Source organism: Brachyhypopomus gauderio, chromosome 3, assembly GCF_052324685.1.
Source record: "Brachyhypopomus gauderio isolate BG-103 chromosome 3, BGAUD_0.2, whole genome shotgun sequence".
In the NCBI taxonomy this organism is placed as follows: Eukaryota; Metazoa; Chordata; class Actinopteri; order Gymnotiformes; family Hypopomidae; genus Brachyhypopomus; species Brachyhypopomus gauderio.
The window spans coordinates 34,523,325-34,542,785 of NC_135213.1; the positions used below are offsets into that span (position 1 = coordinate 34,523,325).

A 19,461-nucleotide genomic window follows, 5' to 3' on the forward strand; every position below is an offset into this window, starting at 1 on the left:
CCTGGAGACAGACCTGCCAACTAGACTCCACACTAATGAACTCTCAGAGACAACAGACCACATTTAAATGTACGAATGAAGCACACACACACACTGGCCACAGCCCTCTTCTTCACACCCCCTCACATACACACAGGTAAGAGTCACCGAGGTGGTCGTCTCAACAACTCTCCACAGGTGAGCTCCACTCCAGAGGATCCCTCATCCGGCCTCTCCCCAGCGAGGGGGTGTGTGTGTGTCGTGTCCCTCCCCCCCCCCCCCCCCCCCCCCCCCCCAGCTCTCCAGAGCAGCGCTAAAATAACAGCCACTCGGCGTCTGAATGGGCCCTCTGGAGAGGCGGCTGCTAAGAGTTCTGTGCTCAGCCACGGGGGGAAGTTGCTGGAAGCCAAGAACAACAACAGAACAGATGCCTGTTTGATAAATGAGCGGACCACACGGACGCTGCATTTTCCTTCTGCCTTTTCCTTCTGGATCTGCTTTCGTGCAGTAGTCTCCCGCTGCGCCATACGAGCGTGTGTGTCTTAGCATAACACACCGCCATTAACGGGCAGCTAACGTTGAACGGGCACGGCAAACGCAGGCGCTCTCTCAGAACGCTGCGTCCCACGACGCCCTCCGCCACGCACTGATCTCGGGGCTAATTAGCTTAGACGCTCAGTTCAGCCACACAGCTCAGGGGGGCCGAGGGTGACGGACCCGGGGCGGCTAACGGCAGAACCCCCTGTAGGAGAACCACGAACACAGAGCTCCTGACCCCAACTCCTGACTCCATCTGTAGACACCGGTTTTAAAGCAAGCACCACGCTGCTCCAGACAGAGCAGCACGGCCCCTCAGCTCCAGACAGAAGACCCGAACACTGATGGAGGCCAGCACCTCCACGGCTGGGCGGAGCTTGCTGCAGGACCCGCCCACCCCTCAACCCGCCCACCACTCGGATGATATTCAGTGTGTGAGATTTACTATTACTATGATACTGAGGAGGAAATGAATGAATGAATAAAGTTTATTTATATTTATATAGCAGCTTTCAAAGAACCGAAGATACCGATACTGACCACTGAACTGAAACTGACCACTGAACTGAACTAATCAGTATCAGTTTGCATGATTTTTTTCTCATGCAGTGATTTTTGGAATTTAGGGTGTTGGGGTGAGCTCACCAACACAGACACGCAGCACAGACCAGGTGGTGGAAACCAAGTTCAAGGTCCCCAAACACACACAGACACACACACACACACACACACACACACCCCTTCAGCAGTAGAATCCTCATCAAAGTTTACAGCCCGGTCCACTTTACAGCGCGGCACTTAAAGACATAATTCAGTTGGTGGTGAAGACACACAAACAGGTCACCACAGAAGATGATGGTCCCCCAACAACTACACCGACGTATTAAAACACGGCGGGAGGAGCTATGAGAGACACGCGTCATTTCTTACTATAATCAATAGTTATAGTTTTGATTATATTATAGTAAGTAATATAACTTACTATACCCCCCCCCCCCCCCCCCCCCCCCCCCCCCCGGTTCACTCCACCATGCTGCTTAGAGTGCCCGGACGTCTCCCGCCATAAACATGACGATGGAATCATAATTTAAAAGGTCATAAATATTGAGGGGATATTAAAATAATGGTATTAAAATCCCTGCTGGACTAAGACGGTGGGCGGGGCCTCGGTTCTGAGTGCAGCGGCTGAAAGAGTCGCGGCCCGAAGCTGCTTCCTGTCTTCGATCAAAAAAGCCAATCTCCGTCAGTAATGGCTCAATTAATAATTAAACGCAAGCTTCATCTCCACCATGCCACCACTATTTATTTCTGTCCTCCTCACAGGCAGGAATATACAAACCGATAGTGCCATCAATAACCACGGCTGGACGGACACACACACACACACACACACACACACACACACACACACACACACACACACACACACACACACACACACACACACACACACGGATATTTAAGCTGAGAGAGGGTGAATTCAGTGGGTTAATGAAGAGAAATGTGCGTTATTCTATCAGATTGAGGGGACGACACTGAGGACCTGTGACTGCAGCATTCAGAGCATCTTCACCCACTGAAAAGATTCCAATTAAATCAATAAAACAAATGTGCTTTAGTGGAACTAGGTATTTAGAATGATACGTGTGTTTCTGTGCGTGTGTGTGAGAGAGAGAGAGAGAGTAATAAAGCAGATAAGGTAAGGTGTGTGGGTTAGTTTGAACGTCTAACAAAGATAGAGCCTGATGTGCAAATCTAAACAATTACCCATGATGCCCTGCTGGAGGAGCTCTCTCTGGACATGAGCACCAAGGTCCTAAGGTCCGCCTCATGGCAGGCTCCAGCTTCTAACGCTAGCCCCAGTGCTAGCCACTAATCCGCTCTCACGGGGCCTCCCAGCATGCACCACTGTCGGTAGGAGACGGGAGACTAATAGCCCCTCCCCCTCCTCCGCCCCCTTCCACAACTCGACAGCCGCAAAGCTGATTAACCGGTTAAAAGGTCAAACTCCACTCATTATACAGCGTACAGGGGGCTGGCGAGCAGAGGTTAAGTGCACACAGGCACAGACCTTGCCAAAGGAGGCGTCGGCCTGCGTACATACACCCCGCCCCCCCCCCCCCCCCCCAAAAACCCTCCTCCTCTGATTTGCATCCTTCCTTCTCTCTCATCTGTGTGTGTGTGTGTGTGTGTGTGTGTGTAGGGGAGGGTTCTTTATTCTGTAGCGTTGGGGGAGGGGTGTACATGCGAAGCAAGGCGTGCGTACGTGTGTGTGTGAACGTGTGTGTGTGCCTACGTGTGTGTGAGGGGCTGCTCTGTGGAGGCAGGGCGGCAGGCAGACTTTTATTGACACGCAGCAAATAGCAGCAGGAACAAAGGGCACTCAGTGGCTATTGAATCGTGGCGCAGCAGACAGAGAGGTTGATTAGCGATTCGACACGGAGACCCTGAGCCGTGTAGCACATAATGAGTGCTTAGAGAATGACCCTACGGCTCCGCCCCCCTCTCACCCGCCCCTCCCCCCACACCCACAGATCTCTAGGGAAATGATTTGGAACGGGGCTACCAGGAAAACCTGGCCTGGATACACCCTGGAATGACCTGGAAGAGATTCGAAAGGAGAGCGGTCTCCTCTGTCCTGCTGTCCCCTCTGTCCTGCTGTCCCCTCTGTCCTGCACTGACTGAGATGGCTGGGTCATCCTGACTGGGTGGATTTATTTGTGTATGTTAGGCAGATGGGTTTTATTCTCCTAACACACCCCCCCCCCCCGCCCCCCCCCCAACCACATCACAAACCCACATACATACACACCAATCTCAGATCCACACACTCACGGTACACAGGCATACACACAAACAGAAACTCGACAGTGCACGCACGCACGCACACACACACACACACACACACACACACACACACACACACATCTTTGTTCCACAAACCTAATCCAGTATGTGTGGGCTGGTAACTTTAATGGAAACAATTTATTAAGTCTGGATTAAGCGCCATCTGCTAAGCTCCCCGAAGGTGTTAATCCCTCGGTCCGCTGCCGTTCTGCACGTACTGTAACTCACGGTTTAAGATGAGCGCAACAGGTCAAAATTAATCAGGATTAGCGGATCAAAAATCCACTTCACAAATGGTCTCCCCCTCACAATCTTCCTGCTTTCCCAGCATGCTTTGGGCTCGCCTGGCAGACTGCACATGCACAACAGACTCTTGAATGTTTTAGACAACCAACACACGCTAGCTGCACACCAATAACCACGAGTGTTTAAAACAGTGACAGACAACTGACCATTATGATAATATAATTTAAAAGATAAAGTACTGCGATTGGTACAGTGTGGTGCGCTGGGCGGAGCCACTGGACAGGAGGTGTGGTTACCTACTACACTGCAGAAATCACAACATCAACATAGCACAGCTATTCAAAGCTTTCCCGGCAATACAAATCAATATAATGTTTATTGCACATTGAACACCATTACCATAATTAAGTGTGATTACACTTCATTAAACAATGTGTATTCATAAACAAGGCACTGTTGGAAAAACAGCGTAACATTACAGTTAGAGCTTAACAGCTAGAGCACACAGTAATTCACCACCATTAGACACCTTAATGCCAGACAATTTGTCTCTCAGAATTAGCTGCATTAAATCACGCCGAATAATCTAATAATCTCACCACAAATTGGCACCATTGTGTGAAACACGAGGAGCAGCTCAGCTCCAGAATCGGATTTAATCAGGATTATGGAAAAAACATTCACTCCTGCCTTGGAGTGTGGTGACAGACACAGTGAAGCTTGGCTCTAGCCCCAGCGGGACCAGAACACATGTTTTAGGACAAAACCCAACGGGGCCAGCACACACGCTTCAGGACAGACCATAACCCCCGCGGGACCAGCACACGCTCTTCAGGACAGACCCCAACCCCAACGGGGCCAGCACACGCTCTTCAGGACAGACCATAACCCCCGCGGGACCAGCACACGCTCTTCAGGACAAACCCCAACTGGACCAGCGCACACGCTTCAGGACAGACCATAACCCCCGCGGGACCAGCACACGCTCTTCAGGACAAACCCCAACGGGGCCAGCACACACGCTTCAGGACAGACCATAACCCCAGTGGGACCAGCACACGCTCTTCAGGACAAATCGAGCACACCATGTGCAACACACACAACCAATGAATCTCATTGTGTGAAGGCTGCCTAACTCCCACCAAACTGTGTTCAGTATCATACTGCTAGATCTGGTTTCAAGTCACACGCTTTCAAAAGTGGCCTGTCGTGGAGCGCCCCCTGCTGGCTAGGAGGTTTGTCAGCAGTGTGGGATCAGTCAGAGAGCCTCTAAGTCACACCAGCGTGAAGATCAGAGGGCAGCGCTCTGACTGGTCCCAGCAGACGTTCAGTAATGGGACACAATCACGTCTCTGGTCCCTAATCTGGGAAACAAACAGAGCCTGGAGGAACACAGTCCGAGAGAGAGAGAGAGAGAGAGAGAGAGAGAGAGAGAGAGAGAGAGAGAGAGAGAGAGAGAGAGAGAGAAAGAGAGAGAGAGAGAGAGAAACCACACACACACACACACACACACACACACACACACACACACACACACACACACACACACACACACACTTGGAAGAACATGTACTCAGTTGTCACTGTGTTCTAAATTATTCCATAAATAAAAAGTGCACATTAAGTTCTTGAATTCTGCACAGTCATCTCTGAGTCAATATTCAGTACAGATCCAGTGAGGTCCAGTAGAACTATAACGTGAGGACTCTTGGCTAACCCAACCGGCCTGCTGGTGTCTGTTTCACCAGACCACGACCCACCTGTCATGGACTACAAGCCAGAGGCAATCTGATGGGATTCTGGAGGCATTCTCAGGGTCTAATCCTACTCACATTATTGGATTATAGAGAGAATGCAACCAGGCCCTGCTGTGGGTGATCCACATACAGTTTCACGTGTGCGTGTGTGTGTGAATGCATGTATCGGAGACAGGAAGTGGTTTGATTGGTTTTTAAGGTTTATTGGTTGTGATTGGTTGTGATTGGTTGTTATTGGTTGTGATTGGTTGTGATTGGTTGTTACTGGTCTAAGGCCGTCCTGGCTGGGTTCCTCCAGACCTCAGAACAGGTTCCCAGGCTGCAAGTGGTTCTCAGACACACAGGAAACCAGCACCGAGCCCACGAGCTGGCGTCCGTCCGCACAGCTGAGTCCAGCTTCCTCTCCGTGCCTCTCACTTCCTCTCTCCCATCTTCCCTCTTTCCGTCTCTCTCTCTCGCTGTTCCTTCATCTCGCTCTCGCTTTCTGTCATCCATGTGCTGAGGTTATCAGTCTGATCCGATACCAGTGTCTGATCCGATGGTTTGACACCAACATTCTCAAGCAGAGCCGTAGAATAAACTGACACCGATCTTTGACCAGTACGAGTGCTTAACCAGCAACATGCAGCATACATGAAATACCCTAGTCACGTTAGACCACACGCACAAACACCGACCTCCCTCTAACTCCACCTCCCCTCCCCTTTAACCCCTCCTCCCCATCCCTCTAACCCCACCTCCCCTCTCTAATAGCCCCTCCCCATCCTCCGCCCTCTTCCAGAACCCCCGACAGCCACAAAGCTCGGAGACTCAGTAGAAGCACCCTAGAAGGGTTCGGGTGTTACCTTTGGATCCAGGAGGAGAGAAGAGCTTCTCTGATCCAACATCTGAAGCCTGCGTGGAGAAACAGAGGAGAAGCACAAGATCAGTGAGGAGAACTTCAGCACTTTCCACCGCACAGGAGCTCTCTATGTTTAACTCTACGTTTAACATGTTTAACTCTACGTTTAACACGTTTAACTCTACGTTTTAACTCTACGTTTAACTCTACGTTTAACATGTTTAACTCTACGTTTAACACGTTTAACTCTACGTTTAACTCTACGTTTAACTGAAGTGCTTCTGTGGACGTTTGAGAGAAGCCACACGACACCATGACAACTTAACCGAGAACACCCTAAAGATACCTCACCACGAAGAGAAAGAGAAGTTCGAGCAGAGTGCCACGCGCATGTTTCAAAACTGCAAATCTGTCACGAGTCGGTTTCCTCGATTTTGCTGTAATTTCCAACACTGACCTTGCAGAGCCAATGAAAACAGAAACTGGCCACAGCCAGCTAAAGCAGTCACTGCATGAGAGGAAAAGATGTGCCTTCAACATCTCACACTGACCCCAGACCAGCTACGCAACTCACACTGACCCCAGACCAGCAAGGTACCTCACACTGACCCCAGACCAGCAAGGTACCTCACACTGACCCCAGACCAGCAAGGTACCTCAAACTGACCCCAGACCAGCAAGGTACCTCACACTGACCCCAGACCAGCAAGGTACCTCAAACTGACCCCAGACCAAACAACTGAACTCACTTTCTTACTTCCCTGCAGTGTGCTGCACCCAGAAGAAAACAAGACAAACACCACAGTGGAGAGAGGGTGTGTGTGTGTGTGTGAGAGGTGTGTATGAGAATCATACAGGAGAATGACCGCTTAAATCAAAGCCAGACTCAGACTCCCTTTCAAAACACAGATGAGACATGAGACAACGCAGACAACGCAGACCCCGAGAGTCCTCTTCATCATCTGAGCGTAGACCTAACCTAATTAACAAAAGAGTGAACACAGAGGCGTTTGTGAGCACACACTCCTGACTCTGGACCGCCGTCTGTTCCTTTAAACCACCAGACTGATAGTAAGCAAGGTGAGACGGAGCAAACAGACACCAACTCTGCGAAAATCCAGCAGGGAATTATTACACAGAAATATTCCGCTCAGGAGGACGGGCAGACCTATAATTCCGAGAGAGAGAAAGAGAGAGAGAGAGAGAGAGAGAAGAGAGAGAGAACTATTGACATGAGCACTGGTCTTCATTCATAAAGATTCCTGTTTGTGGGCTGCATTTCTACGCGTCCTGGGACTCGTTTTCGCAGCCAGCGTGATTCTGTGCTACACTGGCTTTCTGTGTCAGAGCGCTGAAACACGAAGCTGCAGGAGGGGGTGTAGGAACGGGTCTCTGATTAAACTGGTACCTCATACACACATTAGCCTGGAGCCCATGATGGAGGAACACTGTGTTAACCAGAAAAAGATTTCCCTGTAGACAAAACTACTGGGAAAAGCCAAACCCGGGTAGGAACTTTTAAAGACACATTTTTATTAAACGTTGGTCTAGGCAGATAAAGACAAGGTGGAATAGTAAATCCTGTAGTTCGGTGCACAAACGAATATTAACATTCGTGTGTGTGCGTTTCCTGTCGTAAGTGTGTGTGCTTCCTGTCGTGGCTCAATAGCCTTTCAACTGTACCCCTTTAAGCCAAAGGTCAGAGGTCATGTATAACAAATTCTTCACTCTCTCAGGGGACAAGAGGTCGTGACCTTAACCTGACCTGAATTAAAGGCTAAAATGGTGACAATGAGAAGGAGAGAGAGAGAGAAGGAGTGAGATAGGAGAGAGAGGAAGAAGAGAACGAGAGAGAGAGAGAGAGAGAGAGAGAAAAAGAAACACCAGCTATTCCACAGGAGCAGAGAGGATATTGCCATTTCAAAATAAAGGAAATTGAAGCCGTATTGCTGCAGGCCACAAGCCACTGGACAGGACTGATCTTGTAGAGCTGAACCTGGAGGGGCAGACCCAAGAGGACTAGTTCTGGAGGGGCAGACCCAAGAGGACTAGTCCTGGAGGGGCTGACCCAAGAGGACTAGTCCTGGAGGGGGTGACCCAAGAGGACTAGTCCTGGAGGGGCTGACCCAAGAGGACTAGTCCTGGAGGGGCAGACCCAAGAGGACTAGTACTGGAGGGGCTGACCCAAGAGGACTAGTTCTGGAGGGGCTGATCCAAGAGGACTAGTCCTGGAGGGGCAGACCCAAGAGGACTAGTACTGGAGGGGCAGACCCAAGAGGACTAGTTCTGGAGGGGCAGACCCAAGAGGACTAGTCCTGGAGGGGGTGACCCAAGAGGACTAGTCCTGGAGGGGCTGACCCAAGAGGACTAGTCCTGGAGGGGCTGACCTAAGAGGACTAGTCCTGGAGGGGCTGACCCAAGAGGACTAGTCCTGGAGGGGCTGACCCAAGAGGACTAGTCCTGGAGGGGCTGACCCAAGAGGACTAGTCCTGGAGGGGGTGACCTAAGAGGACTAGTCCTGGAGGGGCTGACCCAAGAGGACTAGTACTGGAGGGGCAGACCCAAGAGGACTAGTCCTGGAGGGGCAGACCCAAGAGGACTAGTCCTGGAGGGGCAGACCCAAGAGGACTAGTTCTGGAGAGCTGACCCAAGAGGACTAGTACTGGAGAGCTGACCCAGGCATGGCATGGACCTCCCCAGAGCTCCACACTACAACAGCTGTCCTGTTCAATGCTGTTCATTCTGTTCACGACCCCTTAAACAACTTCATCCCAACCACTGGGATGTGTGAGCTGGTGTGTGTGTGGTAGAGCGCGAGCTGGTGTGTGGATGTATGCTTAGGCTGTATCATGGCTCTTTGTCCTTTCAGTTCAGAAGAAATTTTTAAAGATAAAAATAATAACCACCAGCTAAATAAAACAAATTCAAACATTTGGTACCCCGCCCCATACACACACACACACAGACACACACAAACACTCCAACACCACTCCAGTTGAAACCCTTACTCAGACCGTGTGTAAGCTAGTTAAAGGATGTGCTTCTACCCAGTGTGTAATGGAGCTGTTCATCGTGGGATTAATCTCGCTTTGTCAGGACAACTGAACCGCTCCGAGAAAACGGACCTTCACCCTTCATTGGGGCAGACGGCACCGTTCTATCACCTCTCAGTCCACCGCCCTGCAACCTCAGACCACAGCAGCCGTGCCAACCTGCCAGAGCTCCTTAAAATAACACTAACCAAACAAGAAAGAGTCAGCTAACCCTCAGAACCAGCAGACGTGTGAGTGGAGTCAGCCAGCGTCTCCGGACCAGTTGCCATTAGCAGCACACCGAGGTACTATCGTTTATCAGAGTGAGAGAGACAGAGACTTTGTTTTGGCAACCTAACTTTTAATTACCCTGCACACTGCATGCACACACACGTACATTAATTTGCTGCTAGAGGATTTAGTTTAGTCAGTCTCCCCTAAAGGTTGGTTTTGATGTCACCTCCTCCTCCTCCCCTCTCCTCCTCTCCTCCTCCTCCTCTCCTCCGTGGAGTCACAGATACGGCCCTGATCCCCACGGTGTGTTCGTGTCCGTCCTCTTCTAGTGCTCTGATAAACTGTTCCATCATCACTCACTTTCTGCCCAAGATCATCACACCTTTCACCTCAGACCAGCACTGCCAGTGGCACACTGCTTTAAGTGTGTGTGTGTGTGTGTGTGTGTGTGTGTGTGTGTGTGTGTGAGTGTGTGTGTGTACTTCAGGTCCAGGTTGTATGTACACCATTACCATAATGTGCAATTAAGTATCTGCCCTCGAGATATAATTGCTCAGCTTTAAAACATTTGTATTTGTTAAATTTACAGTGATAATGACTTTATTTTAAATGATGTTCCATATTAAAGGCATCCTCGTTCTGTGTGTGTCCAGCACAGCTGTAAGTGCATAGAGGTTAATGATGTTTAGAGGTACTAAACATGTAAGGTGGTGTTCTGTATTACTGTAGAGGCAGGGCGGTTCTCAGTATTACTGCAGTGTTCAGTATTACTGCAGTGTTCAGGGCGGTGTTCAGTATTGCCTGTAAGTGCAGGGTGGTGTTCAGTATTACTGTGGGGCATGGCGGTGTTCAGTATCCCTGTAGTGTTCAGTATTACTGCAGTGTTCAGGGCGGTGTTCAGTATCACCTGTAAGTGCAGGGTGGTGTTCAGTATTACTGTGGGGCAGGGTGGTGTTCAGTATCCCTGTAGTGTTCAGTATCACTGCAGTGTTCAGGGCGGTGTTCAGTATCACCTGTAAGTGCAGGGTGGTGTTCAGTATTACTGTGGGGCAGGGTGGTGTTCAGTATCCCTGTAGTGTTCAGTATCACTGCAGTGTTCAGGGCGGTGTTCAGTATCACCTGTAAGTGCAGGGTGGTGTTCAGTATTACTGTGGGGCATGGCGGTGTTCAGTATCCCTGTAGTGTTCAGTATCACTGCAGTGTTCAGGGAGGTGTTTAGTATCACCTGCAAGTGCAGGGTGGTGTTCAGTATTACTGTAGTGTTCAGGGCGGTGTTCAGTATCACCTGTAAGTGCAGGGTGGTGTTCAGTATCACCTGTAAGTGCAGGGTGGTGTTCAGTATCCCTGTAGTGTTCAGGGTGGTGTTCAGTATCCCTGTAGTGTTCAGGGCGGTGTTCAGTATCCCTGTAGTGTTCAGGGCGGTGTTCAGTATGGTCAGATATATACATCCCCATCCACCCTGAAATCACCCCGAAATTACACATTTGGCCTTTCCCCGCCCCATCTCATCTCCTCCCCCACTTACTCTCTCTCCCCTTCTCTCTCTCTCTCTCTCTCTCTCTCTCCATCCCCTATTCATTTATCATAAGAAGAGCTGTATTTTTCTCCTTCAGTGCATGGCTGCCTTCAGAAAGAACAGGTGTGTGTGTGTGTGAGAGAGAGAGAGAGAAATTTCAGTTCACCACCCTCCCTCAATCTCAAGAGTGGCACACAACCGACCCCACCCACCCTACCACTCACCCACACACCTACACCCACACACCTACACACACACGCACCTACACCCACACACAGCTGAACCTGAAGTATCATTAAGATGATAATGGACTGCACTAAATGAGCGTGTAAGCTGCTCGACCTCCTGGCCACTACTGACAGAGGAAAGGGGCACTGTGTGTGTGTGTGTGTGTGAGTGTGTGTGTGTGTTGGGCACACAGACCCTGAATCTCTTCCCCCATTTCCACATCGGACCCCTGTTCCCCCCCAGCACAGCAGTATTCAGTGTAGTGTCTGTGTCTGTCTGTGTCTGTGACACAACCTGTCAGAATAGGACACAAATTAGTGTGTATCACTAGATATGACAAGATCAACAATGAGAGAAGAAGAGAGACAGAAAGAGAGAGGGAGCAAGGGAGAGAGAGAAGGAGAGAGGGATGGTGATTATCACAACTCGTGTATGTACGACACCATCAAACCACAAAGAAACATACTGTGATAAAATGTGTCCAATTCTGTTTCATGAGTGTTTAACCAGAAAACAGAACAAACGAGTCAACAATCTCACAGACCCTCCCCAAGATCCCAGCTCCCCTCCGGCGAACACAGCGCGTGCGTGTGTGTGTGTGTGTGTGTGTGTAGGCTCTTGGTGCTCTCTTCCACATGTTCTCTCCCTTGTTCTTGTCTAAGTGCAGGGTGCTGGAGTGAGACGTGCCCGGGGCGAGAAGACGGAGGATCAGAGACGTGAGACGCTTCTTCTGTCCTTACGCCTCTGGCTGTGCAGGTCCTCCGCGGGAACACCAGCAGCTCGCTGAAGAAAGCGTCTCCCACACACACCGGCACTCAGCGCCGACTAGCACGTATATACGAGTCTGAATACTGGTACGCAGCACCGAATACGTCTAAATAACATTGAATAAAAGATGAATATGGCTGAGGAACAGCGAATTTCACCACATAATACCGAAGCGTGCTCACCACCTTGGAATAACGCCCCGTTTAATGAACGGAGAAGTCAGCCACCTATACGTGGCATAGTGAGGAGATGGTTGAATAGTGGGAGGGGCTGTGTGGGTGGTGGGAGGGGCTTATTCGATGCTAATCCTGAGGAACAGACTATTACAAGCTCCACCTAATGTCCCAGGAGGCAGGAAACAGGCATCGCTTACCCTCCTCTCTGTATCCTGCAGTAAATGACACCGCCACCAGTCACATGCTATCCTGACCCATATAAGGCCATGAGTGACAGCTCTGCCCTGCAGCTCCAAACACGCCCACCATCTGGCCCCGCCCACCTGTAACCCAGCACCTGAACTCGGCTCATCCTGCCTGATGATCCTCACACACCAGATGCCAACGCCCTCTGCCCTTCAGGTCACTACCCTGACATGGACCCAAGTGGTTCAGGGGCAGAATTTCACTCCGGTTGAGCCGTGCCAATCTGGCGTATCCACCCCGGGGGGAAAGAAGCAGGGGTGGAAAGGCCTTAATCTGGGGAAGGAACTCACACCTCACCCACACCCTGACCCCCCGTGCCCCCCCCGCAAACGCGCCCGGAATGCCTAATACACGGCCAGCACCCAGACTGGGTGCCGGCTGGCAGCCCACGGGGCACGCTGAGCGGAATTCGCTCGGGAATCAGACACCCTTCCTCACCCTTCCTCCAGTTACCAGGGGCTGGAACTCACTCCCAAGCAGATCACCCGACACCACCAGCGCCATCAAAACCACGACAGCAGCTCAACACCTTAAAATAGCGAGGAACTGAAGATCTAGTAGCTCACGGAGGGGGGCACCTGGGCGAGTAGGGGGGGGGGGGGGGGGGGCACCTGGGCGAGTGGGGGGGGGGGGCACCTGGGCGAGTAGGGGGGGGGGGCACCTGGGCGAGTAGGGGGGGGGGGGGCACCTGGGCGAGTGGTGGGGGGGGGGGGGCACCTGGGCGAGCCTGCCCTCACTCCAGTTCACTTCTGCAGACTGCAGAGACTAGCTCTGCTAGTAATGTCTGTTAGTGCGATTTAATCGCTTCACACAGGGTGCAGCATCTAAATCTTTGTTTGCGTGCGCTTTGGATCCTTGAGAAGGGGCAGACCATCGAGAATTTGAGGCCAGGAAACATAGCATTGGAATGTTACTGCGCAATCGTCAACAGAGATGTCGTGGCAACCTGCCCCACACGGCTGCTGGGACACCCATCAAAACCCTGTCAGGTTATGAATGTAATAAACACCTGCCCTTGCTACATTACTGATGCAGTCTGAGCCAAGATATAAATATAATTTCGGGCTTCCATCCAGAAAACGCAGTTGCATTACTCTGAACACCACCGGCGTCGTGCGTCAAAAACCACAAAAACGTGTTTAGCACTTTACGAAGCCTTTATCGTTACCACCATGTACGAATGGTGTCGGACAAATGGACATGGCCTCGTCCTGCCTAGCGATGAGGCTTCCGTCCTGACAACAGTGCCGTCTGCAGCAGTGAGGCGTGGCCAAGTGAAGGCCCCGCCCACTCTGCAGTACTCCTGGGTGGGAGAAGCAGGGCTGGTGTTTTTCTAGTTCACCAGCACGGGAGTTAAGACTAGCCGGCAAGGCTGCTGACAGAAGAGCTGTGAATAGACTAGAGGCTCGACAACCACGCGTCCGAGCGTGTCACGTTTATCAGCGTGTCATGGCTGACATAGCGCAGGTCCTCCTTTATCGAGCTGCCCCAGCTACCGTCAGGCCACCTGCCAGACGTAAATAAACATTCTGGCGGCTTCTCGCGGACGCCGCTAGCTGCGCTAACGGGACACGGCCCGCCGAGACGCATGCCGCGGCCGAGCGAACGGTTCTCACCCGCACGACAATTGCCCCGGCCGCCTTCCACACTCTTGCCATTTAAACCTGCCACAAAAACTTCCCCCGGGGGAAGGCACCCCGAGGAGGCTCGGCTACGGCCTCCCGGCACCCGGCAGCCATCCCAAGGGCGGCACGCTCCTCTCCACACCACAAGGACACGGAAGAGCCTTGAACCCCCCAGCTGAGAGGAAAACTGCGGATACGAGGTCGTGCGATCACGACACTATGAGTCAGCCGTGTAAGGAGCTTTAGGAGAATTTGACGATGTTTATACTGATGTACTGAATCCCATCCGAGAGCTGCAGCAGCTGTGAGGACTAGCTGGGCAGGTGGAGAGGAGGGTGGAGCACGGTGAGTGAATGACATGGAAGTTTGCTCCACACCACCAACGGTCTCCTGCCAAACCAAAGCTTCTTCTACACGTTCGACATGTTGTCAATCCCACAATGCATCTCTTTAACACAATGCGATTCCTCTGAAGTCCTGACTAAACGACAGATTTAAAAACAACCCGACACGTACTTACCAAGTTAATTGTTGTGCACGTTGAAGCCTGCATGTACACCTGGTCATTAAGACGCTTGCATACACAGTAAACACGAAGTGAGCAGCAGAAGACTATGGAAACACCTACGTGAACTGTGGTTGCCACTGGCAACAGTGCCTCCGTCTCGGATCGTACAACTTTACATTTCCAGAACCTGAATTACACACTCAGAACTCTGAACCGCTGCCAAGGCCTTCAGGGAAGGTGCTGACACCACTGGCATAAACACAAACCAATTAGCACCTATAGCTTTAACAGAAGATGTTTTTTTTTGTGTGTAAAAAGTTCAGCAAAGGGGTGGAGGTGGGGGTGGGGTGGAGGGGGGGGGGGGACTGCTACCAGGAAGTGAAAATGCACAGCACCCCTCCCCACTCAAACAGAACAAAGCCAGTATGTGCAACTTCTTTAATTAAAGAGAGAGAACAGAGTGAAGGAGGTAACAAGAGGCCATGGACACATTTCTCTTTCTCCTTCACCAACCCCTCTCTCCCTCTCTCCCTCCCCCACTCTACTGAAAGCGTTGTTTGTCTGTGCAGTACTCCAGGCACCAAACAGCTCGATGGCACGGGTGAAAGTCCTTGCAGCGTAGCCCGTGGTGTGAGCCGCCCAGGGCTGTGTGTCCTGATATTGGTGACGGAGCGTTATGCAGACGATTGATTCCTTTTACACTAAAGACAAGCGGTAAGGTTAAACAGCTAATTACCACAACTCTGGACTGGGCTGGCACAGGCCCTGTTCTGCCGATAAAGAAAACCAGTCCACTGAAAATTGCGCCGGCCTCTTGAAATGTCACCGTGCCAACAGAGCAGAGAGCGTTTTTAAAAGCAGCTAAGTGCCCGTACAAACCCGATTAGTGTCTCCAGGTCATTATCGTATCTTCTCCTGGCTGGGAGTCACTCGCACTGGCTACATCGATTCTCTCCCAACCCCTCCCACCCCCTGCTAGCTCCTCCCACCATCTCCTAGCCCCTCCCACCCTCTGCTAGCCCCTCCCAAGTCCTATGTAGGAGAACCTCGCTGCGGAGATTAGCGATGCTAGCTGCTCCTGCAACCATGAAGCATCTTTTCACAGTTCATAGTTTGCCAGAATCACCCTCTACCACGCACAAAGATATACACATTTACAAAAAATAATCAGGACGACAGGATATTTAAGTATAGTCCTGTTTGCATATCACGTCTGGAGCACAACACGGAATTCCAGGCTATCCGAGGTATTCCAGGTTATCTGGCGCCAGGGTTGCTAGTAAACAATGAGGAGATAAAGCACGGATAATCCCGGAATGCAGCAATCCCTAAACCAATCATCCCGGATCGGGCTGCTGGGATCCAGGGAAGGAGGAGACGGTGGTGCTGCTACCTCCGCCCCCAGTAGCACTCTCTCCATCCGCACACCGCTTAAAGGCTTTAGATGGAGAAAAGAGGGATTTAGCCAAGTGTTAAACAACACGCGTCTCTCCGCAGTGAGGATGGGGGGGGGGGGGGGGGGGGGGGGGTTAGTTGACTGTCTGCATACTGATGGCTACGAAAACCACGACAACACGAAAGACGCATGAAAACATTGGGAAATATGCTGGGAAATAATAAACCCAGAAATTGTCAGGGATTAATTATGAAGTTGTCTGGGATTCATTATGGCGGACTCGATATAATCATCTGCAACTATAACAGACAAAAAAAATAGGACTCTGGCAAAACATTACTATTGTTGAAAGGCAAGAGAAGAAACGAATGTCCCACACGTGTCCTACGTCCTCCACGCCGCAAAACCTCAGAGCGTCTGGACACTTTGTTCTACTCACATTTGTGTAGGCAGGATGAGGAACGCCATCTTTTGTTCAAGCTCAAACTACATCAGAGACCACTCAGTCACTTAATGAACCAATCAGGCACTTCATTAACCAACCAGGCTCTTCGTTAACCAATTAGAGACTAAGTGATAGTCAAGGCTTCTGATTACCTGACACCAAACTCCACAGAGAATTAAGAGCTTGGGAAGCTTACAGTACTACAGTATAATGATACAAACACCAATCACTTACAGGACCATGAACGACATAGGAAATAAAGATACACTAATAAAAAAATATGTAAATATATTTAAATAAAACATATTAACTATGGAATATACTTAATATATGTTTGTAACACCTGCAAAATTCAGTTGACCGCTATGTCCTAATGTCATGACGTCCATGAACCCATGGAGGATGGGTTCCCTTTTGAGTCTTGGTTCTCCCGAGGTTTCTTCCTATTCCCCACTATCTTAGGGAGTTTTTCCTCGCCACTGTCGCCCTTGGCTTGCTCATTAGGGTTCTGGACCCGTAGTATTGTTAACCTTTTAAATCCTGTAAGGCGCTTTGTGACAACATGTGTTGTGAAAAGCGCTATACAAATAAACTTTGATTGATTGATTGATTGATGACGTTATGATGTCATTTACGAAACCTCACCACCACATTATTGTAAACAGAAACTGTCCAGAATGTTCTGAAGTCCAGACTCACAGCGCCACTGCAAGGTCTTAATGTTCCTCTGCTGGGTTTACAAAGAGCTTCAGCATGAGGGAGCAGCAGTTGGCCGTGGCTGCTGAGGGGGTGGAGCCCTGGAGCGGCTGGGCGGGGCCCAGGTCCTGACCCGGCCCGCCTTCTACACATCCATCACACTGCTGCTAGCACTTGCCCCGAGCACGGTGGAAATCTCACCCCATCAAACGTTTGCCGGCGAGAACACAGCCAGCACCCCCCCCCCCCCACCCCCACAAACACACTCATCCCTCTTCCCCCACACTCGTTATCTCTCAGTCACTCCCTCTCTCCCCACCTCCCTCTCCTTCCCCTCCCCCTCTCTGCTGATGTTGAAAGGCAGTCGGCTTCCTGTGAGTCATGATCGAAAGGCCCCCCCAGGCAGTCTGAGCCTGACAGAAGTCCACCCTGTGGAGTCCGGCCCAATGCAGCCCAATTATATCTCCCCATCCCCTCTGCACACGTGTGTGTGTGTGTCTGTGTGTGTGTGCATGTGTGTGTGTGTGTGTGTGTGCGCGCTCCTAGGCCCTTCAAGCTTACACAGCGACACAGGAGACAAATCAATGACAAGCCCAGCGGCTCTACACAGAACCCCCCCCCCCCCCCCCCCCCCCCCCACACACACACACACACACACACACACACACACACGCCTCTCTTTCGCATTACGGCTGAGTGACAAGCGCGGGATTATTATGGCGCTGCTCGGCTGTGCTACCCGCGTCCGCTCGGAGAGACGGGTCGCTTTAACTGGAATATAACGAGATCCCCCCGCCAGGAGCGGCCCGGCACAGCCCGGATACACCAGGAGAAGAGCGGGAAAAAGAGAGAGAGAGAAAGATGGGAATGACGAGAGAAGGAGAGATGTTTGACTAGTTCTATTATTACATTGGTAAGTCACTATCATTTATAATGGGTATATACACGTTATATATACATACACACACGCACGCGTGGGAGTATATGTACGTACACACACACACACACACAATTTTACAATACATTTTCAATTTCTCTCAGTGTTTCACAGTATTTTCAGTTTGCACGGAGCCCCTGCACTGCGAGCAGTGTAGCAAAAAAACAACAGCGAGAGAAGAAATCTGTTTTTCATTCTGCCCTTCAGTGTCCGCGTCTCTGTTCTGTCCCGTGGTCGGTTTGGGAGATGCCGTATCTGTCGGAACAGTCCGGCCTCCCTCCAGAACTCGCTCTTATAATTTAATTTAGCCTCTGGTTCTGCTGGCATTACAGACTGAGCCGTGATTATATGTGGTGTTGGACGTCTGCGCCGTACTCCGAATATTAAGCTCAAGGGATAAATCTGGCAGCCTGATCCGGAAGCGCCAGCATGACTGACGGTTCCGATGTGTTCGGCCCTGTTTTGACAGCTTTACACTGACAACAGCATTCAGTGTTCACCACCACCACCATGTTGGACTGTTACGCAACGTTTTCCACGTACCGACATCAAACATCGTGATCAAATACGGGCAGCAACCGATGTTTTAATACAGCAGTAATCATGTGGGCAGCCGCAGAGGCAGACGGTCGAGAGTCCCGCCCTGTTCCAGCCGCCCCGCGAGCTCCCACACGGCACCACCGCAGCCCAGAGGCACAAACAGATGTTGCACATCAGCGCAAATTAAAAACAAGACGAAGAACAGAAAAAAAAACGACATATAAACGCGGGCAGGGAGCAGGAGGGGACAGGGAACGGTCCACACCAGAATCATAGAGAGAGGAGGCTGAGGACTCCGGTTACCGCGGCGCCCAGCGCGAGAGAGAGAGAGAGAGGAAGAGAGTCTCTTGCCAAGAACAGCAAGATGACAGGACACTCAAATTACATGGCCGAGAAGGCGGCAGGCTCCGTGCCACGGGCCGGCTGCATGCTTCGGCGGGTCTGGAGGAGCGGGAAGGCGGAGGGGGAAGGTGGAGCGGGAGGTGGAGGCGTGTGTGGAGGGGGGAGGTGGAGCGGGAGGTGGAGGCGTGTGTGGAGGGGGGAGGTGGAGCGGGAGGTGGAGGCGTGTGTGGAGGGGGGAGGTGGAGCGGGAGGTGGAGGCGTGTGTGGAGGGGGGAGGTGGAGCGGGAGGTGGAGGCGTGTGTGGAGGGGGGTGGTGGAGCGGGAGGTGGAGGCGGTGTGTGGAGGGGGGAGGTGGAGCGGGAGGTGGAGGCGTGTGTGGAGGGGGGAGGTGGAGCGGGAGGTGGAGGCGTGTGTGGAGGGGGGAGGTGGAGCGGGAGGTGGAGGCGTGTGTGGAGGGGGGAGGTGGAGCGGGAGGTGGAGGCGTGTGTGGAGGGGGGAGGTGGAGCGGGAGGTGGAGGCGTGTGTGGAGGGGGGAGGTGGAGGTGTGTGTGTGTGGCTCTGGGCC

General features: G+C 51.5%; 1 protein-coding gene across 5 annotated transcripts in view; it reads right to left on the reverse strand.

Annotated features, from left to right (window-relative positions):
* Positions 1–19,461, reverse strand: part of fbrsl1 (fibrosin-like 1) — a 145,476-nt gene that overhangs the window by 26,997 nt on the left and 99,018 nt on the right. For all 5 annotated transcript variants that reach the window (XM_076997862.1, XM_076997864.1, XM_076997860.1 and 2 more), the window contains exon 5: positions 6,212–6,260. In XM_076997862.1, the coding sequence (XP_076853977.1) occupies positions 6,212–6,260 (49 nt within the window). The remainder of the gene's footprint in view (positions 1–6,211; positions 6,261–19,461) is intronic.